Here is a 24,391-nt window from a genome sequence, read left to right on the forward strand (position 1 = left end):
TACCTACTGTGCAGCCAAGTAGTGCCGCCTCACCTTGCTCATGCAAGTGCTGCAGAGAAGCCTGGCAGACGGGACTTGGAAGACAAGCCCACGATGTCATGTCTCAAGAGAGATTCTTATCTGAGCTAATTTATTCGACAGTAGACTAGGCATGTTTTCCAAGCTGTAATCCACTTCTGACTGCAACACAGACAAACACCCAAAGCCTAATTGCACCTACACAGTCAGGTGCAAGGCTTGCTACCAGTGTAAACAGCCCCTCCAAAGCACAGAGAGGAGCTCTGGTGGTGCCACAGCACCCTGAAGAGGGACTGCTTTGCCAGGTTTGCCTCGCCTCCAGTACCAGCTGGGAACAGCCATCCTGGTAGCCGTCGTCTCTCAGCAGTTGAGTGGCAAAAGTTCAAATTGCCAGAGGTTCCCATTCAGCAGGGGTTACGTCCGTCTGCCAAGACTACAATCTCTTTTATTGCCCTAACGAGTGAATGAAATGAAAACATTAACAGCATTAAAACACAGATCTCCGTGAACAAAGAATTAGCTTCCAGCCACGAGAGCCAGACATTTTGGATTTCAGTCCCCATGAACGAATGCTCATTACAAAGCAGAAACTCCAGACAGCCGCGTGGAGACCTCACAGGCTGTCTGTCCTGCTGTGCCAGGAGCTGCTGGTGAAGGACATTCTGTGCATCGTGTGGATGTGCTTGTGCACTTTAACTACCCCATCTCACCTGTGGTCGTGAGAGAAGACGGCCAGCCACCACTGTTTTAGGGTCATCACTGACTCACCTCAGGGACTTCCAAACAGGCCCTTTAACCCAAACATCTCGATTTATTCATCTGAGAAACAGTTACAGCACTGTTCCATAATTTCTGTGCACTAGCATGTGGTTTGAGAGTTTCATGTTGAAGTGCTGGGTGCACAAAGTAGCACATTTACGCATTGCGACCTCCAATACCGAAAAGTTAACCACGTTTCTAGCCTTAGCTTTGACATTTCAACACAGCTAAGACAGCTGCATTTCATTTAACAATTATGAGCATCTCATTCAATCTGAACAGTGATGAAGTATGCAGATTTTGTATGCTAAACAGAATCCAGTTGCTGACAGACTAGTACATCCCCACAATGAGTCACTACTGCATGTTATTTAGCAGATTTGAAAGGCTAAAGCACCTTCAGTATAATTCTTCTACTTGTTTGTAATGACAGGGACTCGTTGAGGTACATTAAATCCACACATGGAATAAGCTTTTGGTTTTTTCAACTACTGTGTAGAAAAAAGTTAGGCATTCTCAACCAGCAGGAGGCAATACATGTGGAAACCTAATGAAGAAGCAGCAGAGATATATATACACACACGAATATATAAAGTGAGACATAGATTAAGAACAAGACTTGTTTAAGGACATTGGCACAGTATTAAGAAAAGCTCAAGAGAAAAGGACTGTTAAACAGTGAAATACATGATAAGCAGAGAACTTCCAGAAGCCCACTGTTATTAGTGTTCATGAGAAAAATGGATTTAAAAAATACACAGTCAAAGTGGGTTTTTCTTATTTATGCCAGTAATTAGAGTGGTGATAGAGATGATGCAAGGGAGTTCCAACACTGTAAAAAACTGTTCAGTCTTAACTAAATTATACCTTTTAAATATTCAGGAAAAGAAAAACCACAAAGATTAAAAAATAGAGCTGTGATGCTTTGAGGAGATTTAACTTAAAAGTGAGTTCTGTATCTCTACAAATAACCAATGCTTTGAACCCCTGAATATTTTGGTTTTTTTCATACCATGAAGTTTTCCTTCCACATCCTCCTTTCTCTGCTTGTTTTGACATGAAAAAAATCAGGTCATGACAACCCCTGAAGACAAAAGTAACTAAAAAACTAATGAAGTCATGGCATCTTCATAATCAGGAGTTAAAAGTTAAACAGGATGGGATTTCTAGTTAAACTGTGTTGGGTTTGCATTGGTAAAAATAAACCTATCCTAATTCAATGACTTTAACATTCAGAAAGGCAATTATCTCTGTTGAAAGTTCATCACTGGGACTTTAAAAATTTGTTTATCTATTTGAATTCTTGAAACACCAAGGAGTCCTTAATGTAGATTTACTTTGTCAGATGAGAAAAGAAAAGCTAAAAAAAATTCTCTGAAACTCTGGTGTTTCCTAAAGTCTGAAGAAGTATTCAAACCATCCTTCCCTGATGAGAGTACAAAAACGAAAGGGTGAACACTTCAAATGAAAAAAGCAGAGAAAAAGGAGGTACAATTTGAAATAAAGTTTATGCAAGGTCACCTTTGTGGGGAATTATAAACTCACCGAAAGTCCCTAGAATGACAAAGTGAACTTTATAATTTAAAAAATACCTCTTAAACCATTTGCAGAGTTACTTCAAAATTTCTATCTTCTGATTTTTTTTCCTGAAATTATTGTAAAGCTCAGATTAAAGATTAAGAATTGGTACTCACTCCTCAGTGTATAAGCACTGCAGTATTACTACAAGGTCTAGTATGAGAGAACAGAATTAAACTGCATTATATCTCTTCTTTCCTTTATATTCTCCCAGTAGTACACTTCCACTGCCTTTTAGTGAAAATGATTTCACAAACAAAAATAATTTTTATTTTCTTTTATTTGACAATTCCCTGAAATATGAAGATAAATTAAAAAAATACAGGTGAAATTCACCTTTTCTATGCAGAAGGTGTGCACAAGCAGGCAATACACTGGGAATGTGAAGAAATAGTGTGATTTGCACCCTTACTCATATTCAGCTGCCACGCTATAGCATCTGGCACCACAATTCTGCTTCTCTTCTGCTTCCTCAGTGGTTTTCAGTGCTGAACTGAGCAAAGTTTAAGCCTATTTTTCTTTTCATCCATCCTGAAACAATGTTCCCTGCTCAAGCTTTCTTCTTTGAAGAAGGGAAGCACATTTCAGGATGAATCTTTCTCAAAATCTTCAGCATGACACAGGAATTTACCAGGACTTTAGATAGGATGATCTTGAAATTTCTTCCTGAACATACACAGTCTAAAACCTTTAATTTAATGATGTGTCCTGTGAAACCAGAAGGTGCTAGATACTCACCTATAAAATTCCATTTCAACAAAAGTCTACATTGTTGCTGAAGAAAAAATTATCTGCTTTCAGCTTCCACAACAGAAATCTCAACTATGCAAAGTACAAAAACATTTTGGTTTTGTCTTTCAATTGTTGTGGTGGCAGCAACAGCAACAGTTTTTACAAATAACTCAGGTGTTTCAAAAATTCACAGTTGGCAGTAATAGCCCACCTCCCTTGACTTCCAAAAGACAAATAATACCACTCTTTGATTTCTAATTACTAGGTCTAAGACACAGGCATTCAACAGGCATTCACACACAGGCTTAGTAGATATTACATACCTATGAAATTAAAACAATATAAAACAAAATAATAAGAATATGAAAAAAAACCCATGCTCTATTGAAAAGTTTGTGGTTAAGTAAGATACTGGGCTTAATTTTGGCTTCTAACTTTTTGTAGAACTTAAAACTATTTTTAAATTCAGAATTGGTGCTATTCAGTAAGAACAGTTGCATGTACGCAGCAAGTTCATAGGACTTTAAAACTTAACGTGAATTCACACACCAGATGAAAAATGATGTGACAGAATTACAGAACAAATTAGGCTGAAAGGAATGTGGCTCGGGAGCTCACGCAGTCTAAGCTCCTGCAGTCTAAGCTCCTGTTCAAAGCAGTTCCAGTTAGAGCTGGGCTTCTTCCAGCCCCGTTTTGAGTATTTCCAAGGGGTAAAGATTCTGCAGCTTCCTTGGGCAACCTCTTCCAGTATCTGACCACTCTTACAGTACAGTAGGAGTCACCTACTTGATCAGAGTTTACCATGTTCTGGCTTCTGTTGCCTCTCAGCCTATTTGTTGCAACTCCTAAAAGGATCTGGCTCCATCTTATTAAGTAATTGCAATCCTTGTCGAATTTTAATACCGTGTCTACTGTTTAAATACAGCCATCTTTATGTTAACCTTGAAATGAAATTCCTTTGAGAAAGCAGGGCTACAGAATAATCTGTTCTCCATGTTAACAGTATGCAGGAGTACTTGTCAGAGGACGATTAGCAACAGGTTTCATTTGTAGCAAGAAAGTTTTAGATAGGATATTAAGAAAAAGACTTTCTAATTATAAGCTTTATGAAATTGGCAGAACAGTTGTCTGGTTGCAGAGTACTTCAAGATCTCCATCCCTGGAGGTCTCTGAGAGCAAGTCAGACAAAATTCTAACAGGTATGACGTAGATACAGAGATCTCACCTTGGGGCAGAGGAGTGGACTAGGTAATCTTTGTAGTACTTTCTGTCCCTGTGTTTTCTACGAAGGTTGAGACTGCCTCTGGTAAATCTAAGCGACAGGCACCCAGGCTTGAGCCCATGGGCCAAATTATAAAATAGTTACTACTACTGAAATACTTGGATTTGTACCTATCTTTTCAAACTTCTGCACTTGCCCAACAGAGGTCACATAGTTGCTCCTCTGCTGAGATGCTTAAGAATTCCTCCTAAATCAAGTTATGGGAGAATGTGCTCTTTCCTCCATCCACAGCTACAGCAAAGGAATCTGGGGATGATAGCCAGGCACGTGACTTTACCATGGCAAAGTCTTCCGTTAGATGAAAACCTTACACAGGACGACCTGGGACCTAAGCCATTAACTACTACTGAAACTAAACCAAACACCTATCTCTGCTGCCACAAGCATAGCACGATAAGACAGGCAGAAGCCAGGTTAGACTCGTGCCACAAGCATGTCCAACAAGAGCATTATGTGATTCTTCAAAACTGTACTAATACAACATTCTCCAGCACGTGCCTCGCTACAGTAGTAGCGTTAGCTTACTTGGTAGCTGTTCCGCACAATCCAACTAATTAATACCCATGTCCCAGCTTTAAAATCCCTGCTTTAAGGGCATTACCAAAAGCGAAAGTATGTGAAACATACTTTTGCAGGAAGCACTGTTGCAATATTCCTTATAAAAACAAAGTCCCTGTAATGGTAAAAGTGAGGTTAATAATACACTAACATGGACTGGACACTATGTAATGCAGATACTTAGTACACTAAACATGAAGTTCAAGAACTGTCTACATCCATACAACCATCTGTTCAACAACCACATCACTGAAACGGAGTGTTTACTCAGCAAGAGCAATTCAAAGAACCAGAAGCAAAACAAAATCTGTACATAAAGAGCGGTGGGCGGTGGCATTCTTTCTGGCAAGGAATTAATAGACAGTGCAAATATATTTCGGTAATATTTTCTCAAAAGTGATCAACTGATGACCGATAAACTCACCTTGGCACAGAAAGATTGGGCTTCATATTTTCATGAGCATTAAAATACCTTTTCCTCCCTCTATTTCATCATAGGGAAAAAAATAGCAGGGGTAAAGTACAGAACTGGTAACTAAAGTGATCAGAAGAGCGAAAGAGCTACTGTAGCTCAGCACGTTTCCCAGCTCCACTCACCCAGTCAACTCTAATTTAGATGTCCGACCTTTGCTGCTAAATCCGAGACTTACAGTTCCCCAGCTATTTTGCCTCTGGCCTCATGCCGAGACAGCCAAAGAATACACAAAATCACAGCATGTATGTCTACATGTAAAGTCTATCAGACACATGATAGCTCGTTAACTTGGTGACAGACAGACACAATACGGCTTCAACTTTTAGCCACCATCCACCTGAAATGACTCGGTAAAAGCATGTTTCAGAGACACAGACATGCATGGAAATCTGCCCAAATCAGATCCATGCAGGTATACAGATTTAGACATTTCTCACAATGTACACTTTCCATAACAACAAAATTTTTCTGGCCCACAGTAACCTTTATGATTCAATGAACAAAACTGGAACATCTTTCAATACCATACATCAATTATCCTTTTCAAATGAGACAGTCTCAGTTCTGTCCAACTGTTTGGCTGCATTCTAGAGCTCTTTGCACAAGACAGCTTATTTTGGCCAACATCAGGCACCAGACAGTGTGGTGTTATCAGAATGCAAGGAGAGACCAACCCTTTTTTTTCCTAAAGAAAATACTAGTTCACTGTTTTAGCTCACACAAGATATAAAATTATAGTGCTAAAAGTACTCATTGCTATGCACATGAAACTGTTCCAAGTGTATCAGAAGATTTTTGATCAGCTGAAGAAAGAGGGAAGCACATTAGAGAGGAAGCTCTTGGTGTAGTTGAACAGCCAGCACATTCTAGTAATATGAAAACTCCACCTTTCTTATTAAGCAATACAAACACTAGGATTTATTTCAAAGATAATATAATGTACACTGTAGCACTCTACACTTCTAACCATAGGTCAAAGACAATATGATTAAGTAAAAAGTTATGACAAGACAAAGACACAGATCAGATATTTGGAACGAAACCTTTAGTACAGTATTACAAAAACACAAGCTCTGAGTAGAAGACTTTACCACAGTGAATTTAGATTCAACAGGAAAGATTCTGAATTTGCACTTTTTAAAACAGAAAAGTAAAGGAGATTTAGTTTTTCACAAGAAACACACACTCTTGGGAAACTTAAACCTGCTACGCCTCCTGTGCTCCGCACCTACACATTCTGCTTGTTCCTTGAGACCAAGCCCTCCTTTATACTTCCTTTTAAACAATTCCTGTGCGCCTGTGTTAAACGATTCCCTTTCCTCGGTCAAAACCTTCTTCAAAAGGAAGATCCGTTTCAGAATTTTCACTGATCTAACATAGAAAAATAGCCTTTCTTTTCAAAACGCAGAAACTTTGCTTCTTTTATAGGATAATCTCTGTTTTATCAGAATCCTTTCTGCTTGCATTTCAAGGCATAATCAATAGTCCATGATTTATGGTAACAGGAAGGCATTCAGCAGCATTTTCACAGAGCTCAGAGCTGACAGAGTTGGCTTAAATCCACAGGACTTCTGAGCAAAGGTCACTGCATTGTCTCCCACCTTGATGGAGACAAACTACATGCAACATAGAGTTGTTGAGCCAATATAACTGCTGGACTGAGCCAGGTCTTCGCAGAGGCAACTACAATCTTTCTCCACCTTCGGCAAAGCTCAAACAAACTGTCTCCTAGATACTAAAAATGCAACTACACAGGGACTGTAGGCCATACAGGAAGACCACGTCCTTCTTCATATACCACTAGTGCTCAATAAATGCAATACAGGATAGAAAGCTCCGATTCAGCATGTTAAGAAGCCTACTGCCTCCCCAAGTAAATCTGGCAGACCAGTCAAGGCCCTTTTGGGAAGAAGCCAAAAATATTACCTGCATTAAACTAAAACAACTAGGAAAAGGAACAAAAACCAAGCAAAAAGTGGTTAGTGAACGGCTCGCTAAAATGCTCTGTGTGGGGAATAATATGACAGCAGCAAAGACAGCTGCTATTACCATGCCCTGTCCTATACATAATTATTTATGATACTTGACTAAATATAAACACAACTTTATATGCAACCAACACTTTGTGTCAAGTGACATAGGAGAAAGCCCTAATCACAAAGAAGCATGTCTTTTTTTTTTTTTTGCAGTAAAATGCTTACAGGACAAGACAAGCATGATTAACATGGGTAACACTGGTAAAGGACAACCGACATGCATACGAATTTCAGTAGAAAGATCTTTCACTGTTTTGATTGGAAACTAGCAGACCTTCAGGCAGGTAAACACTTGCTGGTTAGATATTCATAAATAACATAGAAATGGTGCTTTAGAGGAATGGCTGAAACTATTGTCTTATAATAAAAAACTAGCTTACTTCTTCACTGCCTAACTGCATGCAGAATTAGTGTTAGATTCCCAGTTCTTCAGTGTAAGCGAAAATATTAATTTTGTTTCAAGAATGTGAACCACAGACAGGTCTTCTGCCTTCTGCAGTGTATTAGTGCCCTTGCGTAATGGACCCTAACCCAGAATATGGCAACCAAGTGCTACATCGCAGTGCAGTAATACATCTAACATCAGAACAGCAGCAAGTAGTCACAAGCAGAGGTAGCAAGCTTTAGCTCAACGAAATATTAGTAAATAAAAAATCATACCTTCAGATGTGCCGGCAGAGTTGTGCTTTCTTTTTGGCTGCTCTTTAAATTTATGGCTTCACTCCCTTTGTTTTCCGAACTGAAAAACAAAGATATTTTGTAACACTGAGGATCTGCATTATTCAAATCTACCTGAGAGCCAAGGTAGTATCATTCAATTTAGACACAAAAGAATATTAACTTAAAAGGAGAAAAGAACATATTTCCCAAATCATAGCCCCTATTGTGCAGATACTGCAACTGAAAAAGCCGTGCCCCAAAAAGCTGAAGATGGAAGCAAAACACCTGTTTCAACTCATACAGAGGTTTTTCAACTCAAGCACTGGGAAACGGCACACAACTTTTCAGCCAAGCTTTCCATGCATATATATTATTTTCTGCTGGAAAACAAATACTATAGTTGATTACTCATCTACTATGGCAGCATTCATTGCCATAGCACTATGTAGCACACTTGGCAGCTAGAAGGTACCCCAATTCCTTATACTGAGGACTGTGACTGAGTGGAACATACCCAGAGCAGACTGAATCATCTCAAATCGCCGCTACCACATTTAACAGATCTTCACTGAATACACCTATCTGCAGGCAAATTCAGAAGAAATTTTAGAAAGGGATTGACAGGCATGTTGTTATTGCGAAGACAACACCCGCTGTTCCAGTTAAAGTAGGAAGTATGTCCTTATTGCCAATTTAATTTGATCAAAATTTTCTCCATAGCCCATCTTTGGAATGAAGGGAGCCATTTCCCTGCTCCCTTTCTTCCCCAATTCTTAAAACAATCCTTAAATGCAATCCAGCAGAGAACATTTTAGTCAAGATCTTTACGCTACATACAACTTAAAAGCAAAGATGTATCACGGAAAACATTAGAGGATGTTAATAATGTACATCACTTCTTGCATTGCTTATCATGAGCTGAAGAAAAATAACTTCATACCAAATATTGCATAAGAAATCCTCAGTATTGCAATGAAGTTGTAATCACTTCAGAAAAACTTAATCAATTTTAGAAATTTAGCTGTGCTAAATGCAAATGCAGAAGCCCTTATTTCTGAATTTGAAAGAAGAGATTAATTAAAAGCTGTGTAAATAAAAAATAAAAGATAATTATTTGCATTTTGCTGCAATTCTGCCAGGATTTGGAGAAAGGATTTAGATGTACTGGTACTCCTACTATTACTGATTTAACCACAGGCAAGCCTATTTCAGTAAGGCTTCTGAAAAGAAAGGTTGCCTTCCTACTGTAGATTAGGCATCCAAGTTAAATATATGTTGATATACATACAAAATACAAAAGCCAGTCTGACTAAATGTTAGTTTCCATCTCAGCTGCTCAGAGACAACACTCCCTGAGGAAAAATGAGAACAGAACTCTCCAACAACTCAGTTCTTCAAGATCTTTCAGGACTTTTCAGATATATCAAAAGAACAGCTCCTTCCTCTTTTACAGATCTTTTCAAGTTGAAAACCATGTACTTTCAGATCACCTCAGGTAATCTTTCATAATGCATTCATAAACACAAAGATGCTTTTTCAGGGAGAGCATAAGACAAAGTCTTAGCTGTTCTTTGCCTTCCTGTAAGACAGAGTAGATGAATTAATATTCTATCCTATTAATTTCTTCTTCTGCTAATGTGTTTCATGAGGGAGATGTCACAACCACTTCGGGGCAATCTGGCACACCAAGAAAAGTGCTTCTCAGTATATAACCTATTTTCTCCCTTCTAGTTTCTTTAACAAAAAAAACACTCTTCTCAGATCTAAATAGCTTTCCCTGATGCCAATACACTTGACATGAACAGGAATTCCCTGTACTTAAGAACAGAATAAGGAGGTTGATCTTCACCAGACATTCTTCCTGGCTTCAGGATATCACTCTTTATAAAACTGGTCTGCAGATTGCAAATGAGATCCTTGCTTTTGTTAAGTATTGCCAGCGCAGATCACCAGTGTCTTATTCTTTTATCACTTTGTTGCGTTCATATTCTTCCCTTTACATCATGTTTTCCCTGATTTTTTTTTCACTTTCCTCCCACTTGTTTGCATTTAAAATATGCGCCTATATTACATTCTAATAGCTAGCCAGGCTTGGACAGATCACTAAGAAATTCCATAGTGTACATACCAAAACTGAAAGAATGCAGTTCAGCAGATAAGCATCTTAAAATCAACAAGTCAAAAAAAAAAAAAAAAATCATGACTTTACTTTGCAGCATAAAAATAAACCTAAACCTGGAAGCAATTCCCCACACCCTTTCATGGTTTATATTCTAGCATTTCTGCATTCCTGAACCTTTTGCTTTAGGGTGTAGTTCCTCAGCATGCTGACTTTGTCAGCAGAACCAGCTTAAGAGATTTCCACGCCTTCTGCCTCAACCTCAGCTATCTCCTCTCACCCTTGACTTAGCCAAGCAGGACTCTCAGCACGGCCATGGGTGAGAGGGGAGGATCAGAAATTTCCATCAGGAAAAACTCAGCCCGTGATCCAGTTTACAGTGCAGTGATTTGTACCAGCACAAATGAAGGGGGCAAAGAATGCCACTGAACAGGCAGGAACAAGCAACCACACAACGCTGCAGCTTGCTTCACCACTAAAGTTTCTTTTTGCAAACCTCTTCTGACCTTAGCCAGGACTCAGTTTTGAAGGGATCTTTGACTGAAACCAAATGACTCACGCTGAATGAATGGAGTTTACAGCACAGAAGCTCACTTTGCTGGAACAAGGCCTCTTGGATTGTTTAGAATAAAATTTGTTTGTTTTCCCCAAAGGGTCAAGATTACCTTTTACAGCCTAATCACCACAGACACTCTAGCTGGTGCTACAGTTGGTACTTGGGACTGGAGAACAGGCTGCATACTGCTCATTGGGCTCCAATGATGCAGCTTACCACGTCCCATTACCAACCCCCTACAGTTCTTAGGGCTTTTCTCACCTCTCATCATTGCATCAATTACATAACAGTCACTACCCACAAATTTTGGAACACTGCACAGTATTTTCCCCACAAATTCTCTGAAGAGGTAAATAAAACAGTAAAGTTTTAGGCCCAGACACAACCCTATGCTCCCTGTTAAAACAAACAAACAAACAAACAAACAAACATGCTGAAGCTAAATGCCACACATATTCTTATGTTGCAATGTTAGCCCATGGTGTTCATACGAATCTATATTCAGAGATGCAGTGAACGCAGTTATAGAGCTATGGCATTCACTATCAAAATTAGTTCTTGGGAGATATGCAATACATTTCATATATATGCTAAAAATTACCCATTCTTTAATTTTTTTATATGTCCATGCTAGCCTATTATTAGTGACTATATGTTATACTTCCAAGAAAACTGTATTCTAAGGGGGTTTATATATACATATTTCTTTCCTACAGGACAATCTTTGCAACTAAAAACTGTTACAAATGTTGACTTGATAGCTACATGACATTATGCCACTGAATTCTTTTGCCTTTGCTTATACTGAAAACAACAGACCCGTAGAATACACAGGCTCACTGTGACCTAAGGATTCCATCCACCCCATTTGGACTACATCTATATTATTAAAGTTCTGCTCCATGGAGTTGCATCCTTGCCTTAAGCTTATCCAGAGTGCAGCACTTTTGGAGTGCTTTGCCATGGCAAGTACTGAGCATGCTATCTCTAGTTCAGCACAGCTAAAGCTAGGCTTGTTCTTAACCACCCACATGGCTTTGTCGGATCAGCTAGAAAGCTCTTGGAGCACATTTCAACACTTGTTAAATTAGGAAGATGAATCTCATGAGTCTTGAATTCTATGTTTCACAAACTGCTGTTGTTACATTATATACCCCACAACACGACTCTACTAACCCAAGTTTTCAATCTACTTTATACTTGCTTTTGGGATCTGAAAGAGCAACGTACAACCGTAAGGAAGACAGAAAACATCACTGCCCTGCCAACTTGCTTCCACAGGCTTCTTAACTATGCAAGCAGTCATTTACAAATTGTCACGACCATTTGTTTACACATTTAAGCAGATATTGCTTTCATTTTATAGATTAAGAAAAAATCGTAGAACTATTAAATAATGCCCTGAGTAATAAAGACACTGACAAAATTAAGACTAGAAGTCAAGCCTCTCAACTGCTTCTCAAAAATGTAATCTACCGCTTTCCTGCTGCTATTTCTGCCAGATATTCTCCTTTCTCTTACAACCAACGTGGATAGGTTAATCCTCAGTGAAGGTAGAGGGATCTCTTCTCCTTGACTGTCTTGCTGCTCTTCACTACTGCCTTGCCAGCATGCCTAACCTGATTAGCATCACTACTATTCTTTAAATAATCAAGACTGAACAAGTTACAAAAGACCCCACTCTATACCTTCTGCTTGAAGCTTTCTTTGTGTGATTTTCTAATGCTTTCTGTTCCTTTGTTGCTGAAAAAACTGTTTAGACCTTTCAGTAATACTTAGACAGGTGATGTCTGAGTCAGAAGCAGATTTGTGGTCCAAGTTTTTAATCACGACACTTACGCAGGAGAGGTTAAGAGATTCTTATGTGGGAGATAAATGCTTATATATTGTGTTGTTGCTCACACAAAAAGTAGACACTTATAAGCAGAAGTAGTCAAACTCAGGTTAGTTAATATACATAAGGGATTACAGTCAAGTAAAAAATAATCAATTCAATGGATTGAGTTTAAGTACATGGTTTGCTAGATCTTTTCGAAGTGCCTCTAAATCCAGAACAAGACAATTACAAACAATCACCTCTTCAAAAGGCCCTCATAGCATCTCTGTGTGGTGTGAGAAGTCTGCTTCCTCCTTTCTCATCCTTCATAACAATCCCTAGGAACTTGCAAATTAAAAGCCCATCCCCCTTCTTCCTTTATTAATCTACCCCACCCATGCTATGCACACAGCAGACTGAATGTGGTGTGTCAGATAAAAAAATAAAAGAAGCTACTGGCAGCATGCGAGTGCAATAAAGTACAGACATGCAAGGTTTGATAAGACTGACAGACACAGAGCTCACTAAAGTAGAACCAACCACTGTGACATTTTCGGTTCCTTGTACACAGAGAAGGTACAGACTGCCGGTTGCTGTTTGGGAAGGGGGAAATTAATGGGCGGCCTTGTAAGTAAACATGGACAGCTGGCTAAAGCTCAACTTGGACAGCACTTACGGATGTGAACCCTCCCTCTTTCTCCCACCGCTTAGAAGCAAGGCCTCTTCCAATGCAGCAGCTCCGGCATTTACTGCTCATGCAGTCCAGACGTTAGCAAGACAGAAAAATGATACAGCACTTGCCTATCTATCTTTCTCTTCAGGGACAGATGGCTCCCTGAAGTGTCAAACCCTCTTTGACACTGCATTAGGCTAGCATTATTTGTTTTCAAGTGGTCTTCTCTTCAAATTAACTCAAAAACCATTTAGCCATTTCATGTGTTGACTTTTAATGGCAAGAGAACAAGCAATGCTTAACCTGAAAGATACTCCAGGGTGCCAAGAGGCAAAAAGATTCTACATTTGCCTTTAGTGACCTAATGCTTAATAAGATAAGCTTGACCTATGCATGCAGCTGTCTATCCAGTTTTTATTATATCACTTGTGACATCACAGTTTTTCTCAAGACATTGTGGTTTTGGGATTGTTGATACAATTCACTCTCCACTGGAGTCCTTGCTTACACTATAGTCATTTTTAGGATTCCTTTCTTCCTAATTTCTTTACTTCAGCATTCTGGGATGAAATGCCAGTTCCCTACCCCTGCCTTTTCTCTCTCTCTCTGAGCAAAACTAATGCTCCTCTCTGGGAAGTAACACTTCATTCGGTTTCAATACCATGACTTCTTTCCAAACTTACTCAGTGCCAACACAGCGACACATTCCGTGGTGAACTTCCAGCAGGGTATTTCAGCAGAGGAACAGAGAGATTGCTAACATGGATCTGATCACCTAGTATTTTAAAATCCACCTGTGCAAGAGTGTTCCTGAAGAATGTCAATGAGCAGAAAACCACAAGTCTAATAACACTATCAAACAGAGATGTGCAAGACCAAAACCTTCATGAAGTCATTTCAGGGATACTCAAACCACATTGAGAGACCAGTAGTAGTTATGGAACTTTTATTATACACCTGCAAAGAGCCATAAGTTAGCTAGTGTTTGCTTCTTGTCTGCTTCAGCTTCCAAGCAGTAATTTTAAAAGCCTGCTAGAAATTCAGGCTTTTTGAGTGACAGTTTTTCTATATTTACCTGTTCCCCTACTTGCCATACAGACCCCTATGATTACTCAAGCTGGCCTTTTGAATAATTTAGACTATGAAATTTCAACAAGGGAGACAACTGACCCAAAGATAAAAGTTCCAATTAAAAAAACATCAAGCAATGTAAAAATCTATGACATTTGTAAACAAGACTTTTCCATGTAAGACTACTAAAGTCACTACTTAAAATTAGGCTTACAGGTTTGCTTTGTCAAGCCTCATCTCTCAGCCATGGGATCAACCAACACCTACGTGGGACAAATTACAAATGCCTTGGGTTCAAATATCCTCTTCAAGTCATGGGTCTGCTACAACACAAAGCACTTTACTCTCATTTCCCTTGAAGTCACATACCTTGAGGCAGAGCCATTTCTCAAACTGTAACCCTGTCACTTCAAAACCTTCTCCTAGATGAGCTAAACACCATTCAGCTACTTAATTTTATTCTGTGAGGAAGGTCTTCCAGATACCAAATTTTCCAGAGCTCTTCTCGGAGTCCTTTCTAGTTTGTCATAATACGTTCTAGACATTGCAACTAGACTCAGTATTCCAGTACATAAAGTTCATCCACAGGATACATGTACTTCGTTACATATCCAAGAGTCACATATTCTCTCTGAGCCACAATTTCACTTTGGCAGCTCATGTTCAGCTGATTGTCAATCATGACAACTCAATCTGCTTGTAATGTTGTTACCTACAAGGTGATTCCCATACATTTCACTCTAGTGATCTACAAACTTCACATGCTACAGTTTTGTCTTCTTTCAAATTATTTGTGAAGACAGTGAATAAATTGATTAAAAAATATGTCCTTTTAATTTCCTTTAAATACATACAGGTGAAAGTTATTTTCCACATCTGGTCTTTCTATATTCCTCCCTATGTCAATTTTTAGCCCATTGCCATTACACTTGCAAATATTTTAATTGGACCATCAGAACCAAGTCAGGTGCTTTAAAGAGCCCGAGGATACTATTTCAGCAGTTTGTCAGCTGAACCTGTAATCTCATAAACAAAGTTTGACAGTTCCCATCCTCCAGTGATGTTAGTATCAACTTTGTATTTATTAACATCTCAGCTCATCTGGAAGCCTTGGTAAATCAACTTTTCAATCCTTCCCCTTTAATCCAACCAAATATAATAGACTTAAAAGTGAAATAGCAACACCTTACTCTAGAGATTAACATCACACCTGTGAAGCCATTTGTGTACTGTGTGACCAGGGGAAATATCAGAACCTGAACAACAAAGAGAAGTCAGGTAATTTCCTAAGAGTCAAACTTTTGTTGGCATGCTTTACGTATTGAACAAGGGTACATTAAACATTTGTTAAATGAATCGAAAGGAAAACATTACTGTAAATGCCAGCAGCAACAAGATGAGTCTCAAATTTGTGAGGAAATCAATGAAGCCTCCTAAAACCAGCTTTCTGTATCAAATGAGAGTTAAAATGCATTATTTTAACAGAAAATAAAGAAGATAGCATTTTAACAGAAAATAGTAGTGAATAAATAGCTCTTTCCTCTGTTTTCTGCCTCTCACCAAGCAGAATACTACACTTTCTGAAAAGCTTCAGAATGAAAAATTTTGCCCAACTTCTCAACAAGACTCCTGAGGCTAACGCTGTTCCAAGGGAAGCCAAATAGTAGGAGCAGCAACAAAGTCTTCCCCTAGTCTCTGGCAAGGCTCTTAGGGCTTGTCGTAAAGAGAGAGGGAGTGCTGTCACAGAAATTTGAATGTGAAGTTTCTGGCTCCTACTTCCGTGCTTAAGCTTAGGCCACACACATAGGGCAGGAGCAGAAAAGACATTAAGATAAAAGGAAATTATAAAAAAAAAGTTAGCGAGTTCAAGATTAGAGAGTCAGAGGAAACCAAACCTGCTATTTCATTTAAAACACATACCAAGGGAAGTGGAGGGAAAGGACAGAGAGCAGCAGAGAAAGGTAAGAAACGAGAAAAACGAAGCCAGGAGGAAGAGTCGGCAGCAAGAACGTAAGCAAGTGAAGTGTTACAATCAGCTGATATAATTTAAGTGTTGGGATAGAACATAATGTATTACATTCAATTAAACTATCCCACTTTGAAACTGGTTTGATTACAGACATTAAGCAATTTAGATTGTTTTAATTGAAACTGTTTTTCCTCTCAGACCTGTTTATGCTGCTTATTTATATGTTGTTCTTTGCTTGTGTAGCAAAGCTAGGTCAGCTTCACATTCTGCATTAGCAGTGCTGTGTCACAGAGACCATGTGAGCTACACGGAGTGTGTTGGTATAAGAGGAAGAGATTTTTTTTTTTAATCCTCTTTCAATAAGCAACTAAAAATATCATGGAAAATAAAAATGACAAATCACAGGTATGCCATGAAAATTTACATGAAAAATGCAAGAACCAAACCATGTCTTTAAACTTAACCTTTAAGTTTAAGGGCTAGAACTAAGTGAAGTAAGTACAATGCCCATGATCACCCCTGCTGAATAACTTAATCTGTTTTGCCTGTGAGGAAATTAAACAGCCGTATAGAGGCTATAGAAAAGAAATATAAATGTCTCTGAGTAGAGCCTACTTCAACATTGGGCAGTAGGATTATACCAGATTACAAAAAGCTTTTCTTCTGGCATCTGTCAAGCATAGTAACCAACATTAATGTAGAATCTGCTCCATATTTGCCAGTTTGATCAGTTAGATAAAAGTTTCCAATATTCTTACGAAATAAATATGTTACTGGTCACTAGCACACAACCTTAGCATAATATCAGAAACAGATTTATAAACCATTTAAGTTTCTTAAGGTTAAAATCATTGAGTTATTAGAGATAGAACAGACAGTCCATTACACAATTGTTCTCAAATGGCATGCTTGCAGCGTTGGGGATCAACGATGGCACTTAACAATGACATGAAAATAGGAGATATTAAAAAAAAATAATAATCCTTGAAAGCTTTAAAGCAGCAGCAACTGCTGTCCTCTTGATAAACAGAGCATAACAGAATTTTTTAAAGATGTCATTCAGAAAAATCACTCTGGAAATTAACAGCAGGAGGCTGGTGTCACCAGCAAAAGGCAGTGAGCTCTTCCAGTCAGGCTGGAGCAAGACAACTATTGGTAGAGGCACATAAGGCTACAAGTTAAACACGAGAAAATAATTCTCCAGTTCTCCCATTTTTTGCTCACAAAATATGCATTGCGAAGTATCCTACAGATGTTTTCCAGTCATTATTAAGGTTCCCTGGTGTGTTGAAAACATACATTTTCCATTCAACCAAAACAAATTTGATGTCTAAATTTGTACCATTTAATTGATGATTAAAAAGAAAAAAAAAAAAAAAAAGCCTGTCGTCACTGGAATTCTTTCTGCATTTGCTCTTCATGTGCTCACAAGAAATACTTCTTCCTGAATTTTTCCCTACACGACTCTGTCCATAGGTGAAGCTCAGGTCCACGCAGTGTTCATACACTCAGGCCCCAGGACCTTCAAACTGCTTCAGCAGATATACTGCCTTTAGTAAAATATTTTAGCAAACTAAGAAACCCTGGAATATTCAGAAAACCAAGACATCACTTCAAAATAAGGCATGTCGTGAAATCACTTTAATAACACAGCGACTATATTTTGTGTTGCAAAATTGAAATGAGAAAGCGAAGCTACTAAGGAAACCCATGCTTCTGATCTTAAGAGTCTTCATAAGCAATACTGTAAAGGTCTTTAGAATCTATAAAAATTATTTTAGAAATTAAAATATCAGAAAAATAGGTGTATTAATACCCCCTGGAAAGCTTAAGCAACTTAGTGCCGTGCAGCTATCTGGTAGTGCAAACTAATTGAGACGTATGAAATCTGAAAAACCTTCAGAAAATAAGAACAGCAGTTGGGTTACCACCCTTTTAAGAATCAGAAATACAATTCCCACAGTAACATGTCTCTGAATTTTGCTTTTTTTCCCCACCTGTGGGGGGGGGGGGGGGGGGGGGGGGGGGGGGGGGGGGGGGGGGGGAAAGTCTTCATCCAAGGAGAAGACTGAGCAGTTTTCATCTTTGCAAAACTGTTCCTTAAAACTGTTTTGGAACAGTTAAAAGTTAAAGCTGTTTTGGAAATATTTTTGTACTAACTCTAGCGCTTATGCCAATAATTGGAAAGGAGACAATGCTGTTAAGATTTAAACTAGCAGGGAAAAAAGAATGTTGCTTTGTTTCTTCCAAGGAGTGCTACGATTATAATTAATATTCTAGTAACATTTCCTTTAGGAAATGTCTCACACGTACACGGCCAGGTGCTGGGCTTGCTCCTTGTGGTCTCAGCCCCATGAGACATCTAGGTATGTGCCTAATTCTAGTAGTCCCACTATGGCACACAGAACTATTTACCTGTTTAATTATAGGCAAACGCTTTGGAACTCTGCTGAATCAGGGCCTTTACTACTATTTTGAACTATCCTGCAATAGAAGGTATAATAGAAAAATCCAGGAAGCAGAAAGAAACAAAAAAAATCCACCCAAATTAACAAATGAACAGATTTTTTTCATAATGCATCCAGCTTAGGTTAAGTCTAATTTGACTTCTAACAACTGGAGTATTCCTCTTGCTGGTTTCACAAACCACCCTCCCTGATGCACACTCACAAACGAGTTAAAATTTAACAACAATGGCAACAGTTCTGCTCTGCCTTTTGAAAGGAAAAGATCTTTTATTAGAAAGCAGAGGCTGATTTTTTCCAGCAAACAGTGGATTTCTTCAAAGATGCTAATGGTGTCTGAATCAAAACCAGCCAGGAGGTAGTAACTTCAGAAGAAATAAGTCTGAAATCCATTACCGCTTTTTCAATCAAATCCCAGCAGTCCTCAAATGCACAGTTTTCACAACTACAAAAATACATGTGCTTTGTAAACAGGAACAATGACTGGCAGTGCCAGAGGAAGAATGAGACTCTCTAATCTCTCTTTAGGCAGAATAAACAAAGTTCTTCCATCATGAAAGCTCTTAGTTAGAAACTAATGGATGAACGGAACAATCATCTCAGCCTGAGAAAAAGCCCTCTAAAACCAAATAAAAGTTTTCTCTTCCCCATTTGATGTCACTGGTGCACCTCAGCGATGCAGAAGAAATATCTCGACTAACCCAGTAAAAGCCCATTGCATTGGTAGTTATTTGACTGACCAACTAATCACACTTGGGAGGTAAAAAGATAAACCTGAAGTGAATCTACTAAAGAATATGCAGAACAACTGTGTTTTACTACACATCCACAGTTTAAAGGAGATCTTGGTGGTAGCGCTGGGTTAAAGCGATCTGTGAAAAGTGCCACACTGCCTTGGCAGCATCTAACATGACCTGAAAGGTCACATTTATTTGCAACACAACAATTGCTCAGCCATGGAAGCAGCATATTTCTGCAAGAAACCACAGTGGATTGGCTTACAGTGTAAAAGCTATCTCTTCATCCATATCGACTAAAGAAATATGTTTCAAAAAAAAAAAAAAAAATCAGACTTCCATTAGCACAGTGAAAATTCAGTGGAATCTTTTTCACCCTGGGGATTTAATGACTGCTCCAGGACAAACACTGCTATAACAAATAATCAATGTTTTATTATTGAAAATAGCAAATAGCTGAGTAGAGCATAATGACTGCCTTTGATGGAAGTTAAAGATAAAGACCGCGACTCATGAAAAGCACCGAAGCCCTCGTTGAAAGCAGCCCCAACTCTGAAGAACACACTTATGCAGGCAAGCACTTGGTGGGAGAAATCTCAGATTTGTCTGCATTTTATGTAAAAGCCAAGTAAGCCCTTAACACACTCGCTGTACTTTTCACTGCCATGAAACTTGCAACTAATGTGCTGGGTTATTTTTTCCACAAGCAAGCAAGCCTCCAGCAATTCTCATGCTCATCAGAACTACAAACTGCTGTAAGGGCACGTTATTAACACAAGCTCTTCATCAAATGAGGTTCTCAGAGGAGTCTAAGACACTGATTAACAAACAGGGCAATTCCTTCCTCCCTTTCCTCCTATTTTAAAGCAGAAACACAGTGGCTTTAGGTTTTGGTATTTTAAAGCCAAGTCTGAACACAGTGCTTGGAGCAAGAATATGCAAGAACACTGTAACCTGCAGCACTGAGGGGGCAGCTGTGGGGCTGGGGAAGGAAAGTTGGAAGCTTCCATCCATCCGCTACTGTCTAACTTGCTGGAGCAGATGGTGAAGGATTTTTGGACACAGACGTATTTCTGCACATTTTTAAAATGCAGGAAACTATCTATCGTGTTCTGCCCCAGCATTAAACATGATGTGTGTCTCCAGAGGCCAGTGCAGGTACACCAAGGGTGTATTTTGCCCTATACAGTGCACTGCTCCCTCTCCTGCCCACTTTACCTAGACGTTCTGCTTTATTGAAACCCAAAGCTAGGTAAAGCATCTCCATACTAAAGTTTCTTTCTATATATTTCAAATTTGATCTGGTCCCGATATATTGTCGTATTTATAATTTGAACAGGAAATTAACTATCCCAGTGCACACAATTCTCATGGCACTTCATGTAAGATTCATTCCCTGACTCACCTCATGTACTCCTCACCTTAACAATAAGCATACAAAGCAGCCTTGGTGCCCCCCGCTTTCTTCCACGATCTATTTTTCTACACGGCCAAGCTCACTAAATAAACATGATGAGTGAACCTGTGGCACTCATCCCAATCCAGTGCTGTTTAATGTATGCAATTATACTAATCTGTGAAAAAGGCTGCCAGTGGAAACCAGATACGAGAACGTCAGCATTCCTGACTAACGCGCCACACCACAACCCAGCACAACAAAAAAAGCTCCTTAACATACCAAATTGGACTCCTTGGAGCAGGAGGGTTTTTGCTTGTTTCCACTCCAGCGAGGAATCACAGCTGCCACCCTCCAGCTAACCGTTTGAGGAGTTCAAGAACAAGGCCAAGAGGCTTGAGCCTTTTCATATCTATGTGGACTACCCTGGCTTCCTAATAAAGGAAAAGCTCTTAGCTGCAGGAAATGAAACCGTGATTTAGATAAAGATAATAAATTCCAGCACCAAGTTAAGCGGAGCAGGTCTACCATGAGAGCTACTTACATATAGGCTGTATAGTGCACAAACCACTGAACTAGCATGACCCTCCTTCCTTACCACGGCAACCGCTATGATTTTTTGTTTACTCCGAACCACAGTTGGAGGGAGCTGGTAAGGAGGAGTCCGATGAAACCTCTCCTATTGCCTCTTCAGGTCCTCAGGCAGATCCAAGCCTTTTCCTTCTCCCACACCTTAACCACCCCTGCCAAGCGTAACAGCCAGGCTACTCTCACAGCTGTAAAGATGCCCCTGATTCAGCACCCTTGCCCCTTATTTTTTTTCCTCTGGAAATAAAAAGTGATGTTTCGTGTTCATCCTTGCAGATGTACTGGTGTGTCAAATGATTATAGTAAAATAAAACCCCTGAAGTTAAAAATCTTCGTGGTGTATTTATGAGCCCATTTAAGATGGTCCGTGTAAGACAGCAATACGCTCTGCTATGATTGCTGAGAGCATGCAGAGCAAGATCCTGAAGATTGCCACTGGAAGAACAACTGTGATACCCATTATCTATCCGATTAAGCTGTACTTAACTTGTCTGCCAGTTTAAACACAAACCTATGCAGTATCAAGAATGACTCAAAGATTAAAACCAACATGTTGAAAGCAAAAAATAAATACTACACCTAAGGAAATAAGGCCTGGCCATCTGGCACCTTTCCACTTACAAAAATATCTTAATTAGTAAGGCCAATAATAAGGCTGCGTGAGAAACAGAAGGAAACTTTATCTGTGCCTATGTACACATCGAAATCACCCACCAGAAATTTAAAAAAAAAAAAAAGAAAAATAGGAAGAGGAACAAACACACAAGAAGTTTCCAAAGCTTTTCATCTTTTAAAGTCTCCCTGCACTAAAAAAAAAGTATAATTATTAATAATCAGGTTTCTGCAAACCACGAATTTTGCATCGAGACTTAAACACACCAGTAATATTTATATCGCATTAAGCCCATCGCTAACATTTATGCTGCATTAGCATCTGGTTTACAACAGCCAAAAAGATAAAACCGTAGGCGTGAAAACCGAACAGAAAAACCCAGCGAGAGCCCCAAACCCGTCTCTGCTTTCAGTTTCCAAGGAAGGGGCTGCGAACAAGCGGCTGCGGCAGCCTCCGCCGGGGCAGGAGCAGCTCCTCTGCCCCAAAGCCGCATGTTTAGGGCAAAGCCGCTTTCCACACGGGGCTCCATCCCTCCACCGAGTCCAGCTGAACTTCGGCAGCGCCGGGAAAGCGGGACGGGTCCCACCGAGCATCCCTCGCTCGGCACCGCGGTGTTAAAGACGCCCGCACCAACGCCGGGAGCGCAGGCAGCCCCCGGGCTGACACCGCGCTCCCCGGCTCCTCCCGGCCACCCCCGGCGCCCAGCTCCCTCTGGTCGCCCAGCAGCCACCCCCGGTGCCCAGCTCCCCCCGAGCAGCAGCCTCCCGCTCCCCGAGCACCGAGCACTCCTTGGGGTCCCGCCGCGGTCCCGGCACAGCGTGGGCCCCGCACCGACCTGACCGGTGCTGCCGCCCCCTCGCCGGGGGAGCTCCTGGAGAAGAACCGGGAGAAGGTGCTATGCCAGGGAGAGCCGCTCCGGCGCCTGCTGCCCCCGCCAGACATCTCCGCCGGAGACGGGATGCTAGGATGAGCTAGTGATGGGATGAGGGAACGGCAGCCGCTCGGCACCGGGTCCCCGCGGCGGCGGGAGGCGGCGGCGGCAAACACCTCCCTCCTCCTACTTCTCCTCCTCCTACTTCTTCTTCCCCTTGTCCTCCTCCTCCAGCGGGGCGGCAACCGCTCGCCCCCGGGGCGGAGCCGCCGGTCCGCCTCCGCCCGCCCCTTCCCGCCGGCGGATGGGGGCGACACCGAAAGTGCCGGGAATCAACGCTCTGGGACTCGTTTTGGGACTCGTTTTAGAGCCGTAGGAAGCGAGCAGCCTTTATCAGGGCTGGGCAAGGCGAGGGAGCGATCTCCATCCATCGTGTGCAGAGGCAGGAGCTGGGACAGGGGGCACTGCCCATGGGTGGATAAATTCTCCCAGAAAGCTTACGCATCTTCTGTTACTTCCTAAGGTCTCATTTTAATGTTATCGTGAACTTCACAGCAGTCCAGTCTCTTGCTGACCTGGAGCTTTGGAGCATCTGTGCCTGCCCTTGCACTGGAGATGGGGAAAGGCTGCAAAGAGAGGGGATGGCAGGGGCAGAGACATCTGTTCAGCGCAGACCGCACTGAACACAGGGCGTTATCATCAAATAATCAAAAGCATCTGAAAATACACTGAAAGAAAACACACGGGCAGAGGGACGTACTGTCTAACTTTCAAAAAAATTACAATTACTTGGATGAGCTTGTCTCTAATTTAGCTGAATTGTACACTTATTTGTAACAGTAGCCACTTGTATCAGCGGGAAGGAGGCTTCGCGGGGTGGGGGGGGGGAGCAGGCAGGGCAGGAGAAGGTGTCCCACCCCGTGCTCCAGCAGGGTCCTTCTCCTCGGCGGGCCGATCCAGGAGCGGCTGGAGTGGCGGCTCCTGCCCTGGAGAGAGCATGGAGCGGCGGGAGCAGAGTGGGAAGAACCACAGCCTGCCACCTCCTCCCGGGGAGGGGGAGGAAGAGTTGTTTTGGGGTGTTTTTTTTTTAAGCTAACGCGGCATAATTAGCGTGAGCAAAGAGAAAAAGATCAGAAGGGAAAATGAACTCTGTAAGGAGAAGGACAGACAGCGTTGGGAATTCGCACGCCTCCTGACCGACACCAAACACCAACGCTACGGTTTTTTCACTTTGCGCGAGCTCTGAGACACCACACGTGTTTGTGAAGGCAAAGGCAGCCTCCCTCTGTCCTGGGACAGGCACCCCCTGGCTGCCACACAGCGTCTGTGCCTGGTGGGACAGCACAGTAAAACATCGCGGATGACACTGAGCTGGGTGGAAGTGTGGATCTGCTGGAGGGTAGGGAGGCTCTGCAAAGG

The 24,391-nt window shown here is 40.9% G+C and overlaps 1 protein-coding gene across 1 annotated transcript in view; it reads right to left on the bottom strand.

The window, feature by feature from the left end:
* The window catches only part of CRYBG3 (crystallin beta-gamma domain containing 3), a 94,773-nt gene extending 71,596 nt beyond the window's left edge, over positions 1–23,177 (bottom strand). The window contains exons 1-2 of the mRNA XM_054080455.1: positions 22,937–23,177; positions 8,099–8,177 (exon numbers count right to left, since the gene is read on the bottom strand). Coding sequence (XP_053936430.1) covers positions 8,099–8,177; positions 22,937–23,043 — 186 coding nt within the window. The 5' untranslated portion in view covers positions 23,044–23,177. The remainder of the gene's footprint in view (positions 1–8,098; positions 8,178–22,936) is intronic.
* Positions 23,178–24,391: the final 1,214 nt, after the last annotated feature.

Source organism: Cuculus canorus, chromosome 1, assembly GCF_017976375.1.
Source record: "Cuculus canorus isolate bCucCan1 chromosome 1, bCucCan1.pri, whole genome shotgun sequence".
Lineage (NCBI taxonomy): Eukaryota > Metazoa > Chordata > Aves > Cuculiformes > Cuculidae > Cuculus > Cuculus canorus.